Genomic DNA, 27637 nt, shown 5'->3' on the forward strand with positions numbered 1-27637 from the left:
AACGGCGACCACATCTGTTCACCGTCAAGAAAGCAGTGGAGATGAGGCTTCAGCATATGTCTGCGCGTCATCAACTACGGCACGCCCATGCCACCACACAGCCGGTGTTGACAGTAGATAGACCGCCTGACCATCGGGGCGCGTCCCTTCTACAAGAAGCGGAATAGGATACGTTCCAGCGTAAGCAAACGGTGGCCAGGACAAGGTACAACGGTCAAGCGATAGTAGATGACGAACACGATATAGATATTAACCATCTCTGCCCGACCTTTTAGGGATAGCTTTCTCTCGGCCCATTTCTGGGTGAGAATGGTGACTCTGCTCGTTACCTCGTCCCACTTTTTGTCTATCTGGAGGTTCGGAATGAACCAGACTCCAAGCAATTTAACCGGTCCGTCCGTCCGTCCGTCCGTCCGTCCAGCGCCCAACGACACATTTGGACGGTATGGACTTGTTTCTCCAGGTACCGAGTCGCAAACCCACTGATTTTTCCTGGTTAATCGTCGCTCCTGAAACTGCCTCGTAGTAAATGAGAACGGTGCCGATCATTTCTATGTGTTTGGGACAACCTTGCCGGACCGAGCCCATTCTGTGCATCTGGAATTAAATGTTGAATAAAATGCCAGATAAAATAGTTTCTGTTTTTTTTTATTTTATTTTATTTTATTTTATTTTATTTTATTTTATGGACACAAACTGAAAGAATACACAAATATCACAAAGAGCAACAACGAATCGTTCAAACAACGCGTCACACCGGAAACATTTAAAAAAAAAAAATCCCCCTCTGCGCCCCACAAAAATACCGGAAGAAACTTATCATAACCTCATTGACTCACCTGTACTATTTTTATTACGTCCCTTTACCTGAGGTGTCCTCGTTCTTAAATACAATTTTTTTTTTTTCACCTGGATTATTTCAAACTACCTGTTCGCCATCATGGCTGCTGTTGTCCTGAGACTAACCTACTTTTTATTAACAATAACTTTTGGTAAGTTCACAATCTTTTTATTTTTTAATTTTTATATTTTAAACTCTAATCTCTTACAAAACAAACATTTTCTAGTCTCACGTCTTAACTAGACTTTAAGAAATATATGTTATATTGTTCACTCATATACGGTTTATGCCTTGGATATCCTTAATCATAATAGCGTATAATAATCATTAAGTTCTGTTCTATTTGTTAATGATTTCAAATAGATTTTCCTCTGGTTTGAAATTTTTCCTTTACTCTGTGTGACGAGGTGTTTCATAATTACTACATATTTATCTATATATAACCAAAATGTGGTAGTGTGATATATTTAAAAGTCGTGTCTTTACGGGAAAGTTGTATACGAATTCTGTTGTCTGGAGAGAGTCATTTTCTTATCGTGCCTTCAAATTTAACACACTCACCGTTAAAATTTCCACTTATTTATATTTTCCTAAAATTTTCGTTGCGTCTTGCAATGTATTTACACTGATCGCGGCGTTTCAATGAATATATTTCATTATATTGAAAATAGTTTTGATACGAGGAAGCGGATAAGGTGCGTTAACGTGTCTATACGTATTTGTGTGTGTATATATATATATATATATATATATATATATATATATATATATATGTGTGTGTGTGTGTGTGTCTACGTATACTCGTGTGGGTATATGTGTGTGTGTCTACGTATACTCGTGTGGGTATGTGTGTGTGTGTGTGTGTGTCTACGTATACTCGTGTGGGTATGTGTGTGTGTGTGTGTGTGTGTCTACGTATACTCGTGTGGGTATGTGTATATGTTTGTGTGTGTTTATATTTGCGCATTTGTATACCGTTCTGTCACCATGTATTTGTCAAATGTGTATCATATATGTGTGTGTGTGTGTGTATAGGCGAAGGTAAAGAATATGTACACCCGCTGTTTAGGATTAGGGTTTTAACTTTTTGCGTATTAAAAACAATCTCTCCCTTTCTCTCTCTCTCTCTCTTCCTTACACACACATATCTATATATATGTGTGCGTGTTACCTATTAGGTTTTGCGTAAGGTTTAGTTTAGTATGCTGAATTATCTCCGATCTGGCTAAATGGTATTTACTTGAGGTATGAGAGACACCCAAATGGTGAGGAAATTTGGCCAAAATTTAACGGGATATACATATATATATAGATGTATATATATACATATATATATGTATACACACACACACACACACACACATACACACACACACACACACACACACACATATATATATAAATAGGTTCAAAAAAAGGAAAGACAAAAACAATAACAAAAAACAACAACGTGAGGACGTGACTCCACCACCACCACTGCCGGAGTCATCTGACAACAACAAGAAACTCTGAAGTCCACTAACGGTTAACCTCCACCCTAGTAAAGTAATTCAACTTAACCCCCAAATCCATACATATAAACCCAATACACCAACTGACCCCCATAGCAAAACCTCATAACTATGACTATAGTGCCATTGCCAACACCCAACCCTTGAATTTAACACAATGGCCAAATATACCTCCTGCCAAATTAGAGAATACCACAGGATACCACTGGACACAATAATTACCATACCATACAACCCCAAAACACCACCCTCAACTCCTTAACAAATGATAACCTTAGCATCAACTTCTCACTAAATAACAATTCCCTCACAAACTCATCTGGAACACCCCCTACAAACCTATTCAGCTTCAGATGTCCTTTGGATAACCCCTGTCTCACTAAAAACATTCTTTTATAAGTGTACATTATCTACAAACAACTGCAACTACATTTACATTGGCTCATGTAGCACCATTTTCAAAGCTAGAGTTAGCAATCACTACTCTGGCTTCAAATCCCAAACAAAATCTAACAGTACATTGTTATTTCAGCTTATCAGTAAACTAATACTTAACTCAACCTTTACACTCTCAAATGGTCCATAATGACCCATGCCAAACCATACAACAGGTATAATATTGTGATCTCTGCATAGCTGAGGTCATGGCTATTTTGCAATCCACGGACTGTCTCAATGAACGCAGCAGTATAATATTCATGTGCAAACATCAGATACTAAATCTATTCTCAAAATACAAATAATTACAACCCCACCCTGCTCTTGTCTCCCCATAATTCTCATATATTCTTTTCCGCAATCATCCAACCTCACTGCCATTGTGTATCAAACCAATATTTTTTCTCCCCTTTTTGTTCCTTAACTGTCAATTACAATTTTCTGTACGTATTTTTACTTACTACCTAAAATATTCTTCTCTCCTTGTTTTTCTGTTTCCTCCACCTATAAATGTACAAATACATATGTCTACATACACCTTCACCACTTCATGTTTTTTTCTTTGTATCAATTTTGCTTTTCGGGCCATAAAAGCCCCCCACTGCCAACTATAAGCAACCACTAGCCATACTTAAATTCACCATCCTACCTTACTTTATTTACACGCACTTTTTTTTTGTTTCCCTGACCAAAAAGTATTTCCCCACCCTTGTCCCTCCAATTTCTCTTCTCTTCAAATGCCAATCCCACTATTGAATTCTCTGATTAAGCTGAGACTACTATATTTTCTAATACTGTCCTGTCCAGTTCTTCTTTTCTCTCACTCCCCTATATTTTATTTCATTTCATTCAATTTTTTTTCTTTCTCTCCTTTTTTTCCTTTATTCTTTCATTTATTTCTCCCCATATTTGTATACCCCTCACATACATTCTGATTCCCTCCACACATTCTGATTGAATCCTCTTTCCGTCAACATGTACCTCCTTGTGACAGTGTAGCCTTTAATCTAATCAAGATATCCTTGGCTTGAAGAGTAGCCGACAGTATACACCTCACTTGGATATTTACCACTTCTGAGGTTCCACTCACTATGAAACATATGTAGCCCAAATTTTCATACTTTATTCTGTAACTCTTGTGTGTGTGTGTATATATATATATGACTGCGGCCATGCTGGAGCACCGCCTTTAGTCGAGAAAATCGACCCCAGGACTTATTCTTTGTAAGCCTAGTACTTATTCTATCGGTCTCTTTTTGCCGAACCGCTACGTTACGGGGACGTAAACATACCAGCATCGGTTGTCAAGCGATGGTGGGGGGACAAACACACACACATATATATACGACGGGCTTCTTTCAGTTTCCGTCTAGCATGTAGAATTAGGGACCTTCTATGCGTCTCCCGTCCGATTGTACACTCAGTATACGTTTATACCGTTTGTTTATTATTTACTATACATTTTTTCCTTTATTACACACACGTCAGGGCACACACATACATGCTTAGAGAGAGAGAGAGAGAAAGAAGGCTCCCTGCTCCCTTAGGCCTGATCAAGGGCTAAAATAAAAGCCACAGCATCAACAGTAATCACAAGAAGAACTGACTCAACAAACATGATTAATGAAACAGTTTGCCACAAACGAGACTGTCACAAAAGTATTACAATAAGAGATAACGACGAAGTGTTTTATTTTTATATAAAACTGTCTTAGTATTCACACATTAACTTTATAATCGATACCAAACTATTGTTTAATCACCCCCACCACTACCTGTACTGTTTATATTTCTTGTTAATTTATCGTAATTAATCATGAAATGAAAATTAAACTCTAAATGTTTGACGATATGTTTTGAACGGGCAAACCTGGAGAAAGAAGGAAGGTGGAATGCTAGAAATATTTGACCTAAATTGTTTATAACTTAAATGAATGACATAGCTTTTAGACAGACTAAACTGTCGTGTTGACTAATATACCTGGTCACTCCATTTCATATGCACTACCCTCTTTCTTTTTGTCTCTTGTTGTATCTCGCTTTCTCTCCTTTAACCGTCTCTCGTTTTGTCTTTCTTTTAACCGTTTCTCGTTTTGTCTCTCTTTTAACCGTCTCTCGTTTTGTCTTTCTTTTAACCGTTTCTCGTTTTGTCTCTCTTTTAACCGTCTCTCGTTTTGTCTTTCTTTTAACCGTCTCTCGTTTTGTCTTTCTTTTAACCGTTTCTCGTTTTGTCTTTCTTTTAACCGTTTCTCGTTTTGTCTTTCTTTTAACCGTTTCTCGTTTTGTCTTTCTTTTAACCGTTTCTCGTTTTGTCTTTCTTTTAACCGTTTCTCGTTTTGTCTTTCTTTTAACCGTTTCTCGTTTTGTCTCTCTTTTAACCGTCTCTCGTTTTATCTTTCTTTTAATCGATTCTCGCTTTGTCTCTCTCCTTTAACCGTCTCTCATTTTGTCTCTCTCTCTCTTAATCGTCTCTCTCTTTTAATAGTCTCTCATTTTGTCTCTTAATAGTCTCTCATTTTGTCTCTCTCTTTTAATAGTCTCTCATTTTGTCTCTCTCTTTTAATAGTCTCTCATTTTGTCTCTCTCTTTTAATAGTCTCGTTTTGTCTCTTAATAGTCTCTCCTAATTTTTTCTCTCTTAATAGTCTTTCATTTTGTCTCTTAATAGTCTTTCATTTTGTCTCTTAATAGTCTCTCATTTTGTCTCTCTCTTTTAATAGTCTCTCATTTTGTCTCTCTCTCGTTAATAGTCTCGTTTTGTCTCTTAATAGTCTCTCCTCATTTTTTCTCTCTTAATAGTCTCTCATTTTGTCTCTCTTAATAGTCTCTCCTTTTCTCTCTCTCTTTTAATAGTCTCTCCTTTTCTCTCTCTCTTTTAATAGTCTCTCCTTTTCTCTCTTTAATAGTCTCTCCTTTTCTCTCTCTCTTTTAATAGTCTCTCCTTTTCTCTCTCTCTTTTAATAGTCTCTCCTTTTCTCTCTCTCTTTTAATAGTCTCTCCTTTTCTCTCTCTCTTAATAGAAAGGAAATGGACTGAAAGATAGATCCCCTTTCATCACGGGATCTATCTTTCTGTCCACTTCATTCCTAAAGAAAAGACGTGCCTTTGCCTGTATCCTCTCATGGCTCGTTCCTCTAACGTTCATAATAATTTTTCTATCGTCTTGGCTCAACAGCCTTCACCGTCTTGTTCTCACCGTCCTGTTCTTGTTAACACTTTCACTCTCCGCCAAAAATTCCAAATTTTATTTAATTTGCTTTGCGGGAAGGACTGTTTCAACGAAGTCGCGTATTGTCCTTACCTTTTGAAACGCGGAGTGGATGAGACAGGGACAACTGAAGAAGGGGTATATTCTTTATGTTGCATGTCTCGTTTCTCTGTTTGTTTGTTTTTTTGTTGTTCGAAAATAGTTCGTTTTCTATGTTTTCGTTTCTCATTGTGTTTAACGTTTTTTTGATGTCCTGTACCCATATATGCATGTGTATATACATATATATGTAGGTATGCACATATATGTATGTATATATGCATATATTTATATATTATATTATTATATATATAGGTATAACTACAGAGTTGTACCTGCCGACTTTGGAAGGTCATAACTTTCAGAAAAATGACTATTTTTATAATGAAATTTTCTATGCATATATTATTTATTATGTATATTCCAAATTTTCGGTGAAAGTGTTTTGGGAGGGGCGAGGGAGACAATTTTCGGAAATTCCATCAGAGTCCACTTAAATTCCTCTTAACTTCCAGGAAAATGAATATTTTTTCGTGAAATTTTCTACAAATATACCTTGATGTATATACATTCCGAGCATGTAGGAATTTTGAAGGAAACAACTGCAGGTTATTTTTGAAAAATGTTCCCCACTCGGTGGTGTTTTGGAGCTAGGCCTTCATATTTGTTTCATTTTACTCTATTATGTGCGTGTGGGGGGGGGAGGTACAACTCTGTAGTTATGCCTCACTTATGTAAACCTCCTTTATTACTTCTTTCATTTTTATATTTTTCTTTACTTTCCTTTACTTACTGTTTCTTTGTACTCTGGGTTCATTTCAGTTGAAGAGCGTAGCTCAAAACGTCCAAGACTTTCTCTATTCCCGAGCGTTATACTAATACATCCATTTGTTGTTTACACCACCTGTCTTCGTCTGTTGTTTTTTTCCTAAATTCTCCCATATATATATATATATATATATATATATATATATATATATATATATATATATATATATAATTCTGTGTATTTCTTCTATCTTAATGAATAAAAATTCTTCTGATAGAATAAATGGGTTAATAGAAACCAATGTAGCAAAGAACACAAAATAACTGTGGTTAGCTCCTGTTTTTAAGGCAGGAACTCCTTGAAATTTTGGGTATTTGAGTATATTTATCCATCTATTGTTTTCATAATCGGTCATAATGTCTTACGTTTAAGATGATTCCCATGCTTTCCCTGATGAGAAGGTTACAATTTTAATATCAAAGATCCCTATGGATCACACAGGTTGTAATCCTTTGAAACATATGTAGGAATAAAGTATACAATTATAACATGCGTTTTCTCCAATCCTTAAATTCTTATATATATATATATATATATATATATATATATATATATATATATATATTACTATGAAGTATAGGTTGTGAATCAATGAATTTAGAAGAGCGATTGTACCAAGAGTCAGATAGGATATGTAACAGATTTTTAAAAAAGTACTTTGCTTGGTTTCCTCACTGAAATCTGTGACTATTTAGCATTCATATTATTCTATTAGAAGTAATGCTTATTCTTTCACATTATTTGAATTAATCCTGCAGTATTTTGTAGCTACAAAATTTTCATGAGGTAACATAATTGTTTGAATGATGTTGTAGGCTTGCTGTGTGTGAGGTCACATTCGGCCAGTTTGGACATAAAGCAGGTAGAATATTTCGGCTGGATGTAGCTGGTTTGAATGCTAAAGGGTTACGGCAGTGCCCCAGCGTGAGCACTTCCTGTTACCAATCCTGTTTCCAAGTAAGGTAATATTTCTCCATGATCAGAGATGTTTTCACTGAATATTGGGTGTGAAGGATACTACTTACATTGCAATGACACATGATAACAGCTATCATGGGATGTCAAGGCAAAGGAACAGTAAACCACACATGCACACACACACAATAGGATTCTTTCAGTTTCTTTCTATGTATCAAATTCACTCAGAAGGTCAGTCCTGGGCTATAGTAAAAGACATGCATGGTGCCATACAGTGGGACTGAACCTGGAAGCATGTGGTTGGGAAGCAACTTTTTACTACATAGTGAAGCTGCTGTGTGTATGTGTGTGTGTATGTGTGTATATATGTATATATATATATATATATATATATATATGCTTTATTTAAAAGCAGCAGAAATATAACAAAAAACTGTTACTCAGAGTTTCCCGTTCCCGTTCATCGGACAGTTTTCTAACAGAACTGTCCGATGAATGGGAACGTGAAACTCTGAGTAACAGTTTTTTGTTATATTTCTGCTGCTTTTAAATAAAGCATATTACTCTACCTCTGGTATTTGAGTACTCTTTTTTCCACCTTGTTGCACATTTATGTGCTTACTCTGGTATATATATATATATATATATATATATATATCTTTTAAATTCATTCATGGGAAATGTTGCAAATATGCAAATAAAGCTCTTATTGCATTATGCTGACCACAGTCTAATGACGCTGACTGGTGAACCAGTTTTTTAGGGTTGCATCAAGCTGTACCAATATAAATGCATTAAATGTTTATCAATCCTATCCAAGGCTTATTGTTAGAATTACTATGTATATATGTGCAGGCATTGCTCTGTGGTAAGAAGCTTGCTGACCAATCACATGGTTCCGGGTTCAGTGCGTGGAACTTTGGGCAAGTGTCTTCTACTATAGTCTTGGGCCCACCAAAACCTTGTAAGTAGATTTGGTAGATGGAAACTGAAAGAAAGCGACGAACTGGCAGAAATGTTAGCACGCCGGGCGAAATGCTTAGCGGTATTTCGTCTGCCACTACGTTCTGAGTTCAAATTCTGCCGAGGTCGACTTTGCCTTTCATCCTTTCGGGGTCGATTAAATAAGTACCAGTTACACACTGGATTCAATGTAATCGACTTATTCCCTTTGTCTGTCCTTGTTTGTCCCCCTCTATGTTTAACCCCTTGTGGGCAATAAATAAATAAGGAAACTGAAAGAAGCCTGCTGTGTGTATATATGTATATATTTGTGTGTGTCTGTTTGTCCCACCTCCCCACCATCACTTGACAACCAATGCTGGTGTGTTTACGTCCCCATAATCTAGTGGTTCGGCAAAAAGAGACTGATAGAATAAGTACAAGGCTTACAAAGAATAAGTCTTGCGGTTGATTTCTTCGACTAAAATACCCTTTAAGGCAGTGCTCCAACATGGCTACAGTCAAATGAATAAAACCAAGTGAAAGAAAAAGAAAGCATATACACACACACACACACACACACACACACACACACACACACACACACACACATATATAAAAACAAATAGTAAATGAGTATATGCATATATACGTACAGGTATGTGCATACCGACATCCACCTGTATGTATAGGTGCATATCTGGGTACAGGACATTGCAAACAAAACGTAGATGAGAAAACACACAAGCGACATAGAGAACATTCTACTTCATCAGCTACCCACGTTTTAACACCGGCGTTTCAAAGAATATATATATGTGTTTGTGTGTGTTCATGCACATAATATATACATGTTCACACACACACACACACACACACACACACACACACACACACACACACACACACACACACATTCCTTGTTAAAACTTTTTGAATGCATTAGACTAAATACATGGATTTGTTGAAATTCTAACTCTGCAGCTATTAACCATTATCATATTCTATATTTTGCACTTATTTATTGCTTGGCTTTTACTTATTCATAAATTCCAAACCATTCCTGGCTTTTTCTAAAAATGTTTGGATATGTAAATGGAGGATATGTTAATTGAAGCATATATGGAAATGAGGGTTATATCTTCAATTTTGGAATTCTCACCTTAATATATTTTTGCTTCTATCTAAATTGAGTGCATCATTTGTCACTGAAAATGTCACCATCATGTAGCATAGATTTATGTAAATTTAGCAAGCAGGCATTACTGTTGTTTGGTTAAGAAGATTACTTAAGCAGTTGTGTGTGTGTGGGTTCTTGGTTCAACCTCACTTTAAATATTTCTGAGTTTTATATTGATACAATATAGCTGTCTTTACTGAAACAAAAAAAGGAAAAGAATTTATCCCTATTGGCAGCAACATGCATGAGACTGCCTTTAGTTCTGATGGTAAGAAGTTTCTGTTTCTTAAGTGATCTAAATTTAAACCTTCCATCGAAACATCACGTTATCTATTGTTGTTGTTGGTACTCCGTCGCTTACGACGCCGAGGGTTCCAGTTGATCCAATCAACGGAACAGCCTGCTCGTGAAATTAACGTGCAAGTGGCTGAGCACTCCACAGACACGTGTACCCTTAACGTAGTTCTCGGGGATATTCAGCGTGACACAGTGTGAAAAGGCTGGCCCTTTGAAATACAGGCACAACAGAAACAGGAAGAAAGAGTGAGAGAAAGTTGTGGTGAAAGAGTACAGCAGGTTTCGCCACCATCCCCTGTCGGAGCCTCGTGGTGCTTTTAGGTGTTTTCGCTCAATAAACACTCACGATGCCTGGTCTGGGAATCGAAACCGTGATCCTATGACCGCGAGTCCGCTGCCCTAACCACTGGGCCATTGCGCCTCCACCACGTTATCTATTATTACCGCTTTAACAGGAATTCAGTAAAGATGATATTTTGACCTCTCCCACTATACTGAGATCATGGCACAAAAAATAGGGTTAAAGGTTTCTCTCAAAATGGTCACCCTCTGGTTCAGTGATGCAAACTTCTTTATTTTAACATGATCTAAATTCTCCAGAGGCTCGACATCACCCTGGAGGATGCAGAGGGGCTAGCAGAGGCCAGCCAGGGATGAAGAGCACCAGTGGATTTGGTTAGCTCTACACATGATGCTGCCTCTGGAACCACTAACTTCAAATGATCCCAGCCCCATCCAGCAAGAGCATAAAGCCAAGCTGATTTCTGAATTAAAACCTTCTTTTACTTGTTTCAGTGATTTGACTGCGGCCATGCTGGAGCACCGCCTTCACTCGAGAAAATCAACCCCAGCACTTATTCTTTGGAAGCCTAGTACTTATTCTATCGGTCTCTTTTTGCCGAACTGCTAAGTTACGGAGACGTAAACACACCAGCATCGGTTGTCAAGCAATGTTGGGGGGGGGGGCAAACACAGACACACAAACATACACACACACACACACACACACACACACACACACACACACACACACACATATATATACATATATACGACGGACTTCTTTCAGTTTCCGCCTACCAAATCCACTCACAAGGCTTTGGTCGGCCCGAGGCTATAGTAGAAGACACTTGCCGAAGGTGCCATGCAGTGGGACTGAACCCGGAACCATGTGGTTTGTAAGCAAGCTACTTACCACACAGCCAAAATTTCATGTTAATTTTTAATTTATATTCCAAACCGCAGCTTAATGAGGACAGTTATTTTACCAAAATCTTAATTATTTTCAAATTAATTGAAACAAAAACAGTGTATCTTAATAGAAATCGTTGTTACATAATGTGTGTTTTCCATGCTGGCATACAATGAGGAAATTGTTGAAGTGGCTTAATTTAAAACCTTTCATGGAAATTCTATCTTAATTTATGTTCCAAACATCAGTGTAATAATTGTAATTTTTACTGGGCTCCACATGCAATTGATGAAGCTGATGAGATTACAGAATGTAACATTCACAGGAGATGCAACAAATGCACTGTCACTTGATGAATGTGGAAACTTGAAGAAACGAGCATTTATTTGCATACACACAGGCGCACTGATGCTTATGCATGCACACATGCTCATGTTTGCACACATACTCACATTTATGCTCTTACACTCACACACGCATGCTCATGCCCTCACACTAGTGTTTACACACATGCACACACTTTCACACTAACATTCATGCTTACACACACGCATACACACACACACACACAATACAGGCTTCCTTACAGTTTCTGCTTACCAAATTTTACTCAGACAATATTAGTCAACCAAAGTGCCATATTCTAGGATAGAACTTAGAAACCTTGTTACTTCAAGGTGAACTTAAGGTTTACCTTTTCTAAAGAAAAATGCAGATAAGTCTGAAGCATTATTTACATTTGACGGATATTTGTCCTCATCTTGTTTGTTGTTAACACAACGTTTCGGTTGATATACCTTCCAGCCTTCATCAGGTGTCTTGGGGAAATTTCAAACCTAGGTTCTCATTCCTAAGGTATCTTTCGATGTTGTTGTCATTGTTGTTGTCGTTGTTGTTAGATTGGAGCGTGGTGTAGCCATCTGGTTTCACCAGTCCTCAGTCAAATCGTCCAACCCATGCCAGCATGGAAAGCGGACGTTAAACGACGATGATGATGATTATTATTATTATTATTATTATTATTATTATTATTATTATTATTATCCAGGTCACTTCTTGGAATCAAACTCAGAATCTTGGGGGTTAGTAGCCCACGCTCTTAACCACTATGCCATATGCCCGTGGGCAATTATTGAATGAATTTTAGGGCTTATAAATCTAATATTTTCCTATCCTTCCTTAATACCGATGGAGGATGGAGGGTATATCAGCTGAAACGTTGTGTTAACAACAAACAAGATGAGGACAAAATATGTCAAATGTAAATAGTGTATATAATTCCTCATCTCTTAAATATAGAACTGTATTATAATAAACCTTTTAACATTTAATCCAGCCATATCTGGCCCAAATATTCTACCTGCTTTATCTTTATACTGGCCAGCTATGGCCTCTCACACTTACCCTACAATGTCATTCTAAAAATAAACAATCACATCATCAAAATCTTGAAGCTTTGAGATAATGCATGATTAATTCAAAACAATGTGAATAAATAAGCATTAAATTTGATGGAATAATTTGAAAGTTAAAGGGTTAAAGATCCAGCAAACTGCCGGAAATTTAGAGAAGTACTTAACTGGTATAATTGATGATAAAGAGGAAGAGTTTAAAGGCTTATGGCATGGAAGATAACTAGAAATTCCTATGGGATAACATCCTGAGGGCTACAGAACAAGTCTGTGGTTGATGCAGACTTGATGCTTGATTGAATGAGATGCAGTGATGGAACAATGAGGCTGACAGAACCGTAAAATGAAAGAGAGGCTTTGGAAAGACTAAAAGAAGAGACAGCAGAGGATTCTTAAAGCTATGAGATAATGCATAATTAATTCAAAACAAATGTGAATAAATAAGCATAACATTTGACAATAATCTGAATGCTAAAGGGTTAGATAAATGATGGTAGGCTGTGTGTTAAGTAGCTTGCTTACCAACCACATGGTTCCGGGTTCAGTCCCACTGTGTGGCATCTTGGGCAAGTGTCTTCTACTATAGCCTCGGGCTGACCAAAGCCTTGTGAGTGGATTTGGTAGACGGAAACTGAAAAGAAGCCTGTTGTATATATGTATATATCATCATCATCATCATCATCGTTTAACGTCCGCTTTCCATGCTAGCATGGGTTGGACGATTTGACTGAGGACTGGTGAAACCGGATGGCAACACCAGGCTCCAGTCTGATTTGGCAGAGTTTCTACAGCTGGATGCCCTTCCTAACGCCAACCACTCAGAGAGTGTAGTGGGTGCTTTTACGTGTCACCCGCACGAAAACGGCCACGCTCGAAATGGTGTCTTTTATGTGCCACCCGCACAAGCCAGTCCAGGGGCACTGGCAACGATCTCGCTCGAAAATCCTACAGGAGCCAGTCAGGCGGTACTGGCAACGGCCACGCTCAAAATGGTGCATCTCATGTGCCACCCGCACAAGAACCAGTCCAGGGGCACTGGCAACGATCTTACTTGGCTTGCCGGGTCTTCTCACGCACAGCCCATTTCCAAAGGTCTCGGTCCGTAGTCATCGCCTCGGTGAGGCCCAATGTACGAAGGTCTTGCCTCACCACCTCAGCCCAGGTCTTCCTGGGCCTACCTCTTCCACGGGTTCCCTCAACTGTTAGGGTGTGGCACTTTTTCACGCAGCTATCCTCCTCCATTCTCACCACATGTCCATACCAGCGCAATCGTCTCTCTTGCACGCCACAACTGATGCTTCTAATGTTCAGCTTTTCTCTCAAGATACTTACACTCTGACGGGTATTCACATTGACATTACACATCCAACGGAGCATACTGGCTTCATTCCTTGCGAGCTTACGTATGTCCTCAGCAGTTACAGCCCATGTTTCACTGCCATGTAGCATGGTTGTTCGTACGCATGCGTCATACAGTCTGCCTTTTACTCTGAGTGAGAGTCCCTTTGTCGCCAGCAGGGGTAAGAGCTCTCTAAACTTTGCCCAGGCTATTCTTATTCTAGCAGCTACACTTTCAGCGCACCCACCCCCACTACTAACTTGGTCGCCCAGATAGCGGAAGCTATCGACTACCTCTAGTTTTTCACCCTGGAATGAGATAGAAGTTGTTTCCTGTTTGTTTGCAGTCTTTATTGCACCTGAACATCTGCCACAAACAAAAACTAACTTGCTAGTTAACCTGCCTTTGATGTTGCTGCACCTCTTATGTGTCCATAGCTTGCACCGGGTACATCTTATAGAGTTACTACCTACTCCTTTTCTACATACTGAGCAGGGCCATCTACCTGAAGGGGTTTGTGTTTTATCTACCTTCCTACTTATTAGGATTTTGGTTTTAGCTAGGTTGACTCTAAGGCCCTTCAATTCTAGACCTTGCTTCCACACCTGAAACTTCTCCTCTAGTTCTGATAGTGACTCCGCAATTAGGGCAAGGTCATCAGCATAGAGGAGCTCCCAGGGGCAACCTGTCTTGAACTCCTCTGTGATTGCCTGGAGGACTATGGTAAATAATAGGGGGCTGAGGACGGAACCTTGGTGGACCCCTACCTCTACCCGGAATTCATTGCTGTACTCATTTCCAACCCTCACCTTACTGGCCGCATCTCTGTACATGGCTCGCACAGCTCTCACTAGCCATTCTTCTATCCCAAGTTTCCTCATTGACCACCAGATAAGGGATCGGGGGACCCTGTCAAAGGCTTTCTCCATGTCAACGAAAGCCAGGTACAGAGGTTTATCCTTGGCTAGGTATTTCTCTTGCAACTGTCTCACTAGAAATAAGGCATCAGTAGTGCTTTTACCTGGCACGAACCCAAACTGCATCTCATCTAAATTGATTCGCTCCCTAATTAGTTGGGCTATGACCCTCTCTGTAACTTTCATAACCTGATCTAACAGCTTGATGCCTCTGTAATTATTTGTATCTAAAGCGTCCCCTTTACCTTTGTAGCAGTTGACTATGATGCTGCTACACCAGTCATAGGGTATGACTCCTTCGTGTATCACCTGGTTCGTAATACGGGTGACTAGGCTATAGCCAACACTGCCAGATATTTTGAGCATCTCTGCAGTGATTCCTGATGGGCCGGGGGCTTTCCCGGTCTTCATACTCTTAATTGCTTTATCTACCCTGGTACTATCAACTCGGATAGCTGGTCCCTCTATTGGGTCGACATAAGGCAGGCTCTCTTTCTCCCATTCATTCTCTTTATTAAGCAATCTATCGTAGTGGCATCTCCAGACCTCTTTCTTTGCATCCTCATTTAATGCAAGCGTACCATCATCCATGCGAACACATTTCTCTCCTACAACATCACTATTCTCTCTCCTACACTGTCTTGCAACCCGAAATACCTCGAGTCTTTGGTCCTCACGGCGCAGAACATTGGCAAATCTTTCCTTATCTGCTTCCCCTCTGGCTAAATAAACCTGTCGCCTAGCCATATATATATATATATGTGTGTGTGTGTTTGTGTGTCTGTGTTTGTTCTCCTAGCATTGCTTGACAGCCGATGCTGGTGTGTTTATGTCCTCGTAACTTAGCGGTTCGGCAAAGGAGACCAATAGAATAAGTACTAGGCTTACAAAGAATAAGTCCTGGAGTCGATCTGCTCGACTAAAAGCGGTGCTCCAGCATGGCCACAGTCAAATGACTGAAACAAGTAAGAGTCAGAGTGTTTATTTAATGTTTGTTTGATTTTCTTGCTTTCAGTGTGTGGTCTGGAATGTTATGTCTGTGTCAACCAGGCAACCAACAAGGATAAGTGTATCAAGACAACGATCCAATGTCAAGAGAATTATGACAGCTGCATGTCAATTTATGGAGAAAAACGTATGTATGTCATTAACATCCTCATCAACACCAGCATCATCATCATCAACAGCAGCAGACATCATCATCATCGTTATCATCATCATTGTTATCATCACCTTCACCACCACCACCATCATCATCACTATCACTACCACTTTGTTCATCATCATCATCATCATCATCATAGGATAGTAGATTAATAGAATTTACCAGAAAAAATGCCTTGCCTTATTTCTTTTGACTCTTTACATTTGTGTTCAAATCTTGCTGAAGTTAGCCTTTTCATTTTATCCCTCTGGGTCAATAAAACAGAGTATCGGTCAAGCATTAGATTGATGGTTTCTGATTTAATCCTTGCCTAAATCAGAAACTATTTTATTATTATTATTATTATTGAGTGAGAGAGCAATGCATACCATTAAAATGACACTGGGGTACAAATATACGAAGCCCAATATACCCATCATGACTACCCGTCTGATAAGGGCACATGCATCACAGCCATATGTGTTTGACATGGTGATCTCATATCAAGGTAAACTGCGCATGACCTTGCAGGTGAAGTCCAGTTAGAATTTTCTTCAGGTGGAGTAGCCCATCCCACTCAAAAGGTCCCTGAATAAAGTTTGTTTAAGGATGATGAATGAAACATGTTTCCAGAAGTGAAATATTCAGACTCCAAAGAATTCCTCTCAACACATGACTATGATGCTCCCCCACTATTTCTGCTCGTGATCAGAGATCTGCATATCGTCAGCCACCAAGGGACAAGTTCAACTGGTGAAAGTCAAGTAACTGACAAGCAAATCTGTGGTGTTGATCAGGATATTTGCTGTAACCCAAAGGTTTTTGAGCTGGCAGAATTTATTTCTTTATTGCCCACAGGGGGGCTAAACATAGAGGGGACAAACAAGGACAGACAAAGGGATTAAGTTGATTACATCGATCCCAGTGCGTAACTGGTACTTATTTAATTGACCCTGAAAGAGTGAAAGGCAGTCAACCTCGGCAGAATTTGAACTCAGAACGAAATACCACTAAGCATTTCACCCAGCATACTAATGATTATACCAGCTCACCTGGAAGAATTATTAGCACAGTTACCAGCATTTCGTCCATCCTTATTTTCTGAGTTCAAATTCCACTGAAGTCCACTTTGCCTTTTATCCTATTGGAGTTGATAAATTAAGTCCCATTAGAGCACTGGACAAAATGCTTAGCAGCATTTTGTTTGTCCTTATGTTCTGAGTTCAAATTCTGCTGAGGTCAACTTTGCCTTTCATCCCATTCAGGGTTGATAAAGTAAGTACCAGCTGCGCAATGAGGTTGATATAGTCAACAGTCCAGTGGTGGCACAATGGCCCAGTGGTTAGGGCAGCAGACTCGCAGTCATAGGATCGGGGTTCCGATTCCCAGACTGGGCATTGTGAGTGTTTATTGAGCAAAAACACCTAAAGCTCTACGAGGCTCCGGCAGGGGATGGTGGCGAACCCTGCTGTACTCTTTCACCACAACTTTCTCTCACTCTTACTTCCTGTTTCTGTTGTGCCTGTAATTCAAAGGGTCAGCCTTGTCATACTCTGTGTCACGCTGAATATCCTCCGAGAACTACGTTAACGGTACACGTGTCTGTGGAGTGCTCAGCCACTTGCACGTTAATTTCACGAGCAGGCTGTTCTGTTGATCGGATCAACTGGAACCCTCGTCGTTGTAAGCGACGGAGTACCAACAACAACAATCGACAGTTCTCTTTCCCCAAAATTTCAGGCCTTGTGCCGATAGTAAAAAAGGATTATCATCATCATCATCATTTGTTAGGGTGACGGATGGCCAGAGTCACAATAATATCAGACAAAACAGGCATCATTTATTCTGACTCTTTGTTCTGAGTTCAATCCTGCCAAGATCAGCTTTGCTTTATGTCCTTTACAGGGTTCAATAAAATAAAGTACCTGTTGAGTACTGGGTTCATGCAAATGACTATTCCCCCTCCCCTCGAATTTCTAGTTCTGTCCCTATGTTAAAAACAATTATTTTCACTGTGAAATAATGGCTGTCATCATCAGTAGCATCGTCATCATGACTGTCATCATTTCATAATCTCTGCCAATATAATCATCACCATCATCATCACCATTATTATGACAGACAGTATTATCATTGTTGTCATGACTACCAGTACCATTAACATCATCACTGTCATCGTCATCATCATCATCTCAGCCAATCTTCAGTTCAGTCGTCTTCATTTAGGACTGAATGGCAATGATCATCATCATCATAAGCATAAACATCACCATCATAATCATCGTCTCTGTTGTCGTCATCATTTCTAATTATGTCAGCCAATATCCTCAACCTCTTCCTCTTCATCATCTTCATCTCGGCCAATATCATAATCATCATCATCATCAGTTGTTTTCACTGTCAGCCTATTGGATTATGTATTCATCATCATCATCTCGGCCAGTATCCTCCTCCTCCTCCAACTCCTCTTTGTTATCATCATCATCATCATTGTCATCATCGCTGTGATCATAGCCTCTAACATCATCATCATCATCATCATCGCCAGCAGCAGCAGCATAATCGTCATCATTGTTGTCATCATATCGGCTGATGCTATCAATAATTATGACTGACAATTGTATCATCGTTTACCATTATCATTTCATCTTCTCTGCCGGTGTCATCATCACCATCATCATCATCTCTGCCATCATCATCTCTGCCATCATCATCACAGTTCCACTCAGTCAAAGCAGATTTACACTTACATAACAATGACAATCGTCATCATCATCATCATCATCATCATGACTAACATCACGTGATGTATCATCACTATAATAATAATCATCACTGGTGAACTGGTAGAGCTGGTATGGTATCACACACATAGCTTTGTGATATTTCTTTTCTCTGCGTTCTGAGTTCAAATCCTGCCAAGGCTGCTACTTCTGTCTTTTATCTTTCTGTGTCCATAAAAAATAAAAATAAAAAAAAAGAAAAAATAAAAATCCGGGTTGGTGGTAGATTGATGCAAGTGTAACAAGGGATCAGATGCCTTGTGGTAATTGATCCTATTTCATGCAGCTCTTCGTGTTCTGTGTGTGAATGCGTGCATGTGTGTGAATATGTGTGTGTGTGTGTGTGTGTGTGTTGGTGAAAATATGTGATGCGAATTATATGCATGTGTGAATGTGTCTGTGCATGTGTGTGAATGTGTGTGTGTGTGTGTGTCTGAATGTGTGTGAATATGTGTGTGTGTGTCTCTATATATATACACTCACACACACACACACACATATATAAACATGCATACATATATATACACACACATACATATTTATGTACTCACACACACACATACACATATATGTAAACATACACACACACACATATATACACACACACACACACATACACATTTATGTACACACACACATATATATATAAACATACACACACATATACACATTCATGTTTACACACACATATGGACATGCACATTACACATATATACACATGCACATATACGCATACATACGCACACACACACACACACACACACACACACACACAGTCCAGAATTGTTGTTAATGAATGCGTATTTGGCATTATAGGACTCAATTGGTTTCCACTTAGAAAATTATCTTTCCATGTAAGAAAAGCGATTGCTTCCCAATAGATTTCTAGAAGAGTGACTAATGCACCAGGCTGCAGCCCTTAGTTCAATGTTAATAATAAATTTCCCAATTTGCATAAATGTCATTCCAGCATATTAAATATGTACCCAGTCTTTAAGTCGACATGAAAGCAGTTTTATTCCATTTGGGAATTGGATGGAATCGAATATTTCAGGATTCATTCTTGGAATTCTTTAGTTCTTAAAATATTTTGATAGATGCAGGAGTGGCTCTGTGGTAAGTAGCTTGCTTACCAACCACATGGTTCCGGGTTCATTCCCACTGCGTGGCACTTTGGGCAAGTGTCTTCTACTATAGCTTCGGGCCGACCAAAGCCTTGTGAGTGGATTTGGTAGATGGAAACTGAAAGAAGCCCATCGTATATATGTATATATATATATGTTTGTGTGTCTGTGTTTGTCCCTGCAAACGTCGCTTTACAATTGATGGTGGTGTGTTTAGGTTCCCGTAACTTAGCGGTTCGACAAAAGAGACCGATAGAATAAGTACTCGGCTTCCAAAGAATAAGTCCTGGGGTTGATTTGCTCGACTAAAGGCGGTGCTCCAGCATGGCCACAGTCAAATGACTGAAACAAGTAAAAGAGTAAAAGAGTAAACAAATAAAAACTGGAGTGTTTGGAAGTAAGTTCCATCTCCAACATCATCGGCAGTGTCATTGGAATCGCTAGAGTATTCGTTTTTTTGTGCTTGCATTGGTTGGATGAAATTTCTTTGAGGCAAGTTTCTCTGGCTGGGTACTCTTTCTGTCACCAACCCCCAACTGCTTTTCCAAGCAAGGTAAATATTTCCCCATGACCTGATATGTTTTCGTGGAAGATTGGAAATGAAAGACTCTGCTTTTGAGACGGTGGCAATCATTTACAATAGTGGTTCCCAAACTTTTTAAGGCTGCCACCCCCTTGGTTCTAAGGTCACATTCGTAGTGCCCCACCCCCACCCCACTCACCATCACAGACATAAATCATTTTCTGCAGCAAATTCAAAACAACGGTATTTTACAAATAAAACTTAACCTAATTAACCCTTTTTTTTTTTACATCCATTGCCCCATTTTGGTCACCTCATTATTGCCCCATTTTTCTTCAATGGTTCCCTGGATCCTTCCACTGCCCTCAGTAGGGTGGTACCACCCATTTTGGGAACCACTGGTTTACAACCATCATGCAGTGTCATGACAAGGAGACTTGCACTGTTTCTCCCTGCCCCACGCACACACACACATACACACACCCATTGGCCTTCTTTCATTTTCTATCTACTATATGATCTTAAAGTATTGAGCCTTATGGAGGCAATGACAAGTGACCGAAACCTTGGCGATATGCTGTGCTGGAGAAGACTTGCCAAGCCAAGTGAAATAGTAGTTGTGGCCATTGCCAGTGTCATGTGAATGACACCTGTGAAATCGTAATTGTGGCCATTGTCGGTAGCATGATTTTCAAATGTTGGACCTCACAGAGGTGATGCCAAGTGACCTTAGCGATATGCTGTGCTGGAGAAGACTTGTCAAGCCAAGTGAAACTGTAATTGTGGCTGTTGCCTGTGTCATGTAAATGGTACTCGTGAAATCGTATTTAGTGTAGCCAATCTTTTATACTAAGACCAAACAATGTACATGATAACACTTCCAATCAGTTAAGATCAGAAGCCATGAGAGCCACTGCCTGGTACTGCATGGGGGCATTTATTATTATTATTATTATTATTTGTATTCCAGAGGCAATGTTCTGGACACCACGCCTTCGAAGAATTCACCATATTTCTAAATCATGCAGTAAATCAGAAGACTGTAACCGTCAGAGGCGTATGCTAAACCTGAATCTAACCTGTCAGCGAGATTGGTACCGAGACTGGTTATGTGTCGAGTGTTGCCAAGGAGAGAAATGTAACTACTATGTCACAGTAAGTATACTTCCTTCTTTCTTTCTGTTCTTCCTTCCCTTCGAGATTGACACAGTAAGTATCAGGCTTAAAAAAAACAAAAACGTAAATACTGGGGTTGATTTGTTCTACTAATAATTCTTCAATGTGGTGGCCCCATCTTGGCTGTAGTCTAATGACTGAAACAAGTAAAAAATAAAATATATACCTACATATAATACTCGTGATGGGCTTTTAATTTCCGTCTACTAAATCCATCACTTACAAAAGCAATCACCTGGCTGAACAGTTAGCAGGCTGGACAAAATGCTAAGTGTCTTTTCTTTTGGTTCTTTATATCCTGAGTTCAAGTCCTACCAAGGTCAGCCTTGCTATTCATTCTTTCAGCAGTGATAAAATAATGTACTTTTTATGTACTGGTGTTGATGTAATCGATTGGCCCCCTTTTCCTTAAAATTGTTAGCATTGAACCCTGCAATGCATTGGTGTTTCATTCAGGAGAATGTTGTGATCTTTGTCACTTATACATCCTGGAAACTGTGTAACCTGTCCTATGAATGCTAGGGCTCATGAGGTAAAAAAAAAAAATAGAAATCCACTCACGAGGCTTTGGTTGGCCCAGGGCTGTTGTAGAAGGTGCTTACACAAGATGCCATGTAGTAGAACTGAGCTTGAGCCCACCTGGCTGGAAAGCAAATTTCTTGCCATGCAGCCAAGCTTGTTCCTATTTTCCTATCCCTTCTTTAACCATGAGACAGCTATCTTGAGTTTGCATCTGTTGAATTCTCCTTTCACCATGGTAACTGATACTAAAAAACCCCACCAAAAAATGAAGAACAGAAACCATCTTGCCCCTTTAGCATACAAACCAGCCATATCTGGCCTCTTACACCTTCCCTACAATGTCATTCTAAAAATATACAGTCATATCTGGATAACCATGTACCTCTACAGCAAGACATCTGTTTCTGTCTCTCTGTCAGAATGCCCCCTCCCCTCTCAACGATTCCCTGTCTTGCAAAGTTACTTGGTGCCACTGAAAAAGCATCCTGTCCTCACTATAAAGTGGTTGGCATTTGGAAGGACATCCAGCTGTAAAAACCTTTGCCAACTGACCTCACTTGTGCTGGTGTCCCGTAAAAGGCACTCAGCCCACTCTGCAAGATGGCCACCTCCAGTCAAACCGTCCAACCCATGCCAACATGGAAGATGGACGTTAAAGAATGATGATGATATCATTAAAATCTCAAAGCTACGAGATAAAATTTGATAGATTCAAAACAATATGAATAAATAAACATTACATTTGACAAAATCTGAATGCTATAGGGTTAGTTTTGTTAAATGTTAATTTATTCGCTTCGAATTCACTCTTCACAGGTTGCTCCAGTGAGGGGTGAGGCCACCCCTGTCTCTTTGACAGACATTGTCCTATGTGTTTGTAACTAGGGCAATCCTTTAAATGCTTCCGTTTACGTCCCCGTAACTTAGCGGTTCGGCAAAAAAAAAACTTTAGAATAAGTAATAGGCTTCCAAAGAATAAGTCCTGGGGTCGATTTGTTCGACTAAAGGTGGTGCTCCAGCATGGCCGCAGTCAAATGACTGAAATGAGTAAAAGAGTAAGAGTAATATATATACGCACACACACATGTATACACATATGTACATGTCTGTGCGTGTGTGCATTTATGAAAGTTAGGAAAAAAATAATGCAGGGGAAACAACTCTTCATTCTTGCCTGCTAAGGGAAATAACTCAAATTTCATATCTCTTTGTTTATGTTTCGCGGCATTTCTACACGTGTGCCCCTACTAACTTTTTTGCCTCATAACTTCCAGAAAAATTGATATTTTGAAATTATATTTTCTACAAATACGCTTCAGATGTTGTAGAGTAGATTCTGATTATATCGGAATATTTGACGAAAAAATTTTCCAATTACGATTATATCGGATTTCAATATGGGCTCGTATACGTACATACTGACACGCTCCCATATATCTGCTAAATGAAACTTGAAATTTCGATAAAATTGTGATGTGTATCAGTGGATATGTGTGTGTTCACATTACAGTTTGGCGTGTAAGGCAAGCAAAATATGGCACTCCTACAGATGTGTGCCACGTGAATTTGTTTCCTCATAACTTCCAGAAAAATGGTTAATTTTTAATGAAATTTGGTACAAATACACTTCAGATGATGTACATTCCGAGTATATAGGAATTTGTTTAGGAATTTGTTGTGAAAAAGCTTTTCTGAGGGTGGGAAGAGGAGTTTTAGAAAATTCGCACAAGTTGGCTTTTGTTTCATCTTAACTTTCAGAAAAATGAATATCTTTTAATAAAATTTCCTGCAAATGCTTTCCAGAATGTGTAAATTACAATTATATCGGAATTTGATGTGAAAATAAAATAGTGAACACACACACATACATTGATACGCATCACAATTTTTTTCAAAATTTCAAATTTCAGCGTGTCAGTATGTACGTATACGAGCCCATTAGTCCCCCCCCCCCCGCCTCATATTGAAATCCGATATAATCGTAATCGACACATTCTGAAAGGTATTTATGAAAAATTTCCTTAATTTCCCCGTTTTTTGGGGTTTTTTTAAAAGTTATGAATAAAGAATGCCGTCACGTGTGAATTTTCCGAAACTCGTCACCTAACCCTTGGAAAATTCTTTCTTCACATATTCCGATATAATCAGAATCTACTCTATAACAACTGAAGCGTATTTGTAGAAAATATAATTTCAAAATATCAATTTTTCTGGAAGTTATGAGGCAAAAAATTTAGTAGGGGCACACGTGTAGGAATGCCGCGAAACATAAACAAAGAGATATGAAATTTGAGTTATTTCCCTTAGCAGGCAAGAATGAAGAGTTGTTTCCCCTGCATTATTCTTTTCCTAACTTTCATAAATGCACACACGCACAGACATGTACATATGTATATACATGTGTGTGTGCGTATATTACTCTTACTCTTTTACTCATTTCAGTCATTTGACTGCGGCCATGCTGGAGCACCACCTTTAGTCGAACAAATCGACCCCAGGACTTATTCTTTGGAAGCCTATTACTTATTCTAAAGTTTTTTTTTTGCCGAACCGCTAAGTTACGGGGACGTAAACGGAAGCATTTAAAGGATTGCCCTAGTTACAAACACATAGGACAATGTCTGTCAAAGAGACAGGGGTGGCCTCACCCCTCACTGGAGCAACCTGTGAAGAGTGAATTCGAAGCGAATAAATTAACATTTAACAAAACTAACCTTTTAGCATTCAGATTTTGTCAAATGTAATGCTTATTTATTCATATTGTTTTGAATCTATCAAATTTTATCTCGTAGCTTTGAGATTTTAATGATATCATCATCATTCTTTAACGTCCATCTTCCATGCTGGCATGGGTTGGACGGTTTGACTGAAGGTGGCCAAGCAGGAGCCTGCACCAGGCCTCTGTGTCTGTTTTGGCATGGTTTTTTTTACAGCTAGATGTCCTTCCTAACACCAACCATCCTGCAGAGTGGGCTGAGTGCTTCTTACATGACATCAGCACAGGTGATGTCAGTTTTGGCATGGTTTTTACAGCTGGATGCCCTCCCAAATGCCAACCACTTTATAGTTTGGACAGGATGCTTTTTCAGTGGCATCTGCACTGGCAGAGGCACCAAGTAACTTTGCGAAACAGACTGGTAATGTCAGCCGTAATAAATTATATTTATGTATTTGATAATGTATTTGTAATATGTTTATCAAAATTTAATTATTTCTTTATGTTCACATATTTGTTAAGAATAATTAATATCATATCTATTGATATTTTTTATTACAAATTATTGAAATTATTTTATTTTAATGGATAAATTGAATATTAGGGTCTGTAGTTATCATTGCATGAACTAGATGTAACTCTAGTTATTTATAATAAATACCATTTTATGGATTGTGTAATATATAAATTTTTATTTAAATATCCCAAATAAAGGAGAGGCTTAATAGTTGGATACAATAAGGAGTATTGATATGTAAATTATATTCTTGTTTCATGAAATTAATATTGTTTTGAAATCAAAATCAAACTAAATTCGATGATTGGCACCCATGCCAACCTCTCCTTCATGGGACACTAAACTCTGCTTGCGAAGACCTGTTGGGGCAAGGGCAAGTGAAATCGAAATTGAACCACATTCGATGACTGGCACCTGTGCCAGTGGAGCACTAAAAGCACTATCCGAGTGTGATCATTGTCAGAGCAGCTGTCTGGCTTCCATGCTAGTGGCCCATAAATAGCACCATTTGAGCGTGATCATTACCAGCGTCGCTTTACTGGCACTTGTGCCGGTGGCACGTTAGAAAATCATTCAAGTGAGGTTGAGCAAGGTCCTTGCCAGTGCCACTGGACTAGCTCCGTGCAGGTGGCATGTATTAAACACCATTTTGAGTGTGGCCATTGCCAGTACTGTGTGACTGGCCCTTGTGCTGGTGGCACGTAGAAGTACCCACTACACTCTCAGAGTGGTTGGCGTTAGGAAGGGCATCCAGTTGTAGAAACTCTGCCAGATCCGATAGGAGTCTGGTGCAGCCATCCGGTTCACCAGTCCTCAGTCAAAAATCGTCCAACCCATGCTAGCATGGAAAGCGGACGTTAAACGATGATGATGATGTTTTATAAATGTTTTCATTATATTTATTATTAATATTAGTATGTATTACTATATTTGTGATATTTAAATTTTATTGTTAAAATAATTCTTTAATAATAATAATGTTTAAATGCATGTTAATCTTAAATGAAAAATATTTACGATTGGTACATTGTATTCATCATCATCATCATCATCGTTTAACGTCCGCATTCCATGCTAGCATGGGTTGGACGATTTGACTGAGGACTGGTGAAACCGGATGGCAACACCAGGCTCCAATCTAAATTTGGCAGAGTTTCTACAGCTGGATGCCCTTCCTAACGCCAACCACTCAGAGAGTGTAGTAGGTGCTTTTACGTGTCACCTGCATGTATTGTATTGTATATATATAATATGATAATTATAAATAAGTTCAGAAGAAGAAAATTTCCTATGCCAATATGCTGAAAAAGAGACTTTAGATTGTCTAACTTAATACAATATTTTTGGCTATGAATACACAGCGTGTGGAAATGAGGAAAACAAGCTAATAGAAAATTTAAAGCTTGCTCTCCTTGTTTCAACATGCTGTGTAAATTTTGTTTGTGGTTAGACGATCTAAGGTCTATTTTTCAGCATATTGGCATAGGAAATTTTTTCACTTTTGCCCTTATTTATAATTGTTTATAATTTTCACCTTAAAAGGTATTTTAATATGCTGGCCACTGATAGAATTTTCTTTTTTTGAAAAATTTTATTCTTATATTAGAAGTAAATAGAAAAATACAATATATATTTATTTTATTTTGCAGCTTGGTGCAGCATTTCAACAACCTTGCACAATTTTGCTGTTACTGTGCATCATACTTAGCGCTGTCATATTGCAACAGCAGTTCAGATGATTCTTGAAGTGTGATGAGGAATTTCTCTGAAATGAAATGACTAGAAAAAAAGAAAAAGAAAAAAAAAATCGTATCAAAATGGCAAGAAAAAAATGAACACTGGAAGGAAAATACATCTTCTACTCTGTGTATTTGAATGCATGTGTGTGTTTCAGTGTGTGCATGTGTGTGGTGCTATGAATTTGCATGTATATAACTATGCCTATGTTTCTGTGTGTAAGTTTATGTATGTGTGTGTTTAAATGTATATATCATTTAAATTGAAGTTAATGTTGATGATATACTCCATGTACACACATACACGTATATATAAACATACACGCACACACAC

At 38.7% G+C, this 27637-nt stretch overlaps 1 protein-coding gene across 1 annotated transcript; it reads left to right on the forward strand.

The window, feature by feature from the left end:
* Window positions 1–831: 831 nt before the first annotated feature.
* LOC106880290 (UPAR/Ly6 domain-containing protein cold) lies at window positions 832–27637 on the forward strand. Its single transcript, XM_014930161.3, has 4 exons — window positions 832–992; window positions 16078–16197; window positions 21607–21791; window positions 27217–27637. Exons 1-4 carry the CDS (start codon window positions 941–943, stop codon window positions 27304–27306), a joined length of 447 nt encoding a protein of 148 aa, XP_014785647.1. The 5' UTR covers window positions 832–940; the 3' UTR covers window positions 27307–27637.

The sequence above is a fragment of the Octopus bimaculoides genome, chromosome 21 (genome assembly GCF_046866305.1).
Source record: "Octopus bimaculoides isolate indiv1 chromosome 21, ASM4686630v1, whole genome shotgun sequence".
Taxonomy (NCBI): domain Eukaryota; kingdom Metazoa; phylum Mollusca; class Cephalopoda; order Octopoda; family Octopodidae; genus Octopus; species Octopus bimaculoides.

Excerpts from the sequence above, each read along its gene's own strand:
- LOC106880290 (XM_014930161.3), top strand. The coding sequence starts at position 941 with ATGGCTGCTGTTGTCCTGAGACTAACCTACTTTTTATTAACAATAACT. Across the intron at positions 993-16,077 it reads TTTATTAACAATAACTTTTG|TGTGTGGTCTGGAATGTTAT; the intron begins GTAAGTTCACAA and ends TCTTGCTTTCAG. Across the intron at positions 21,792-27,216 it reads AATGTAACTACTATGTCACA|CTTGGTGCAGCATTTCAACA; the intron begins GTAAGTATACTT and ends TTTATTTTGCAG.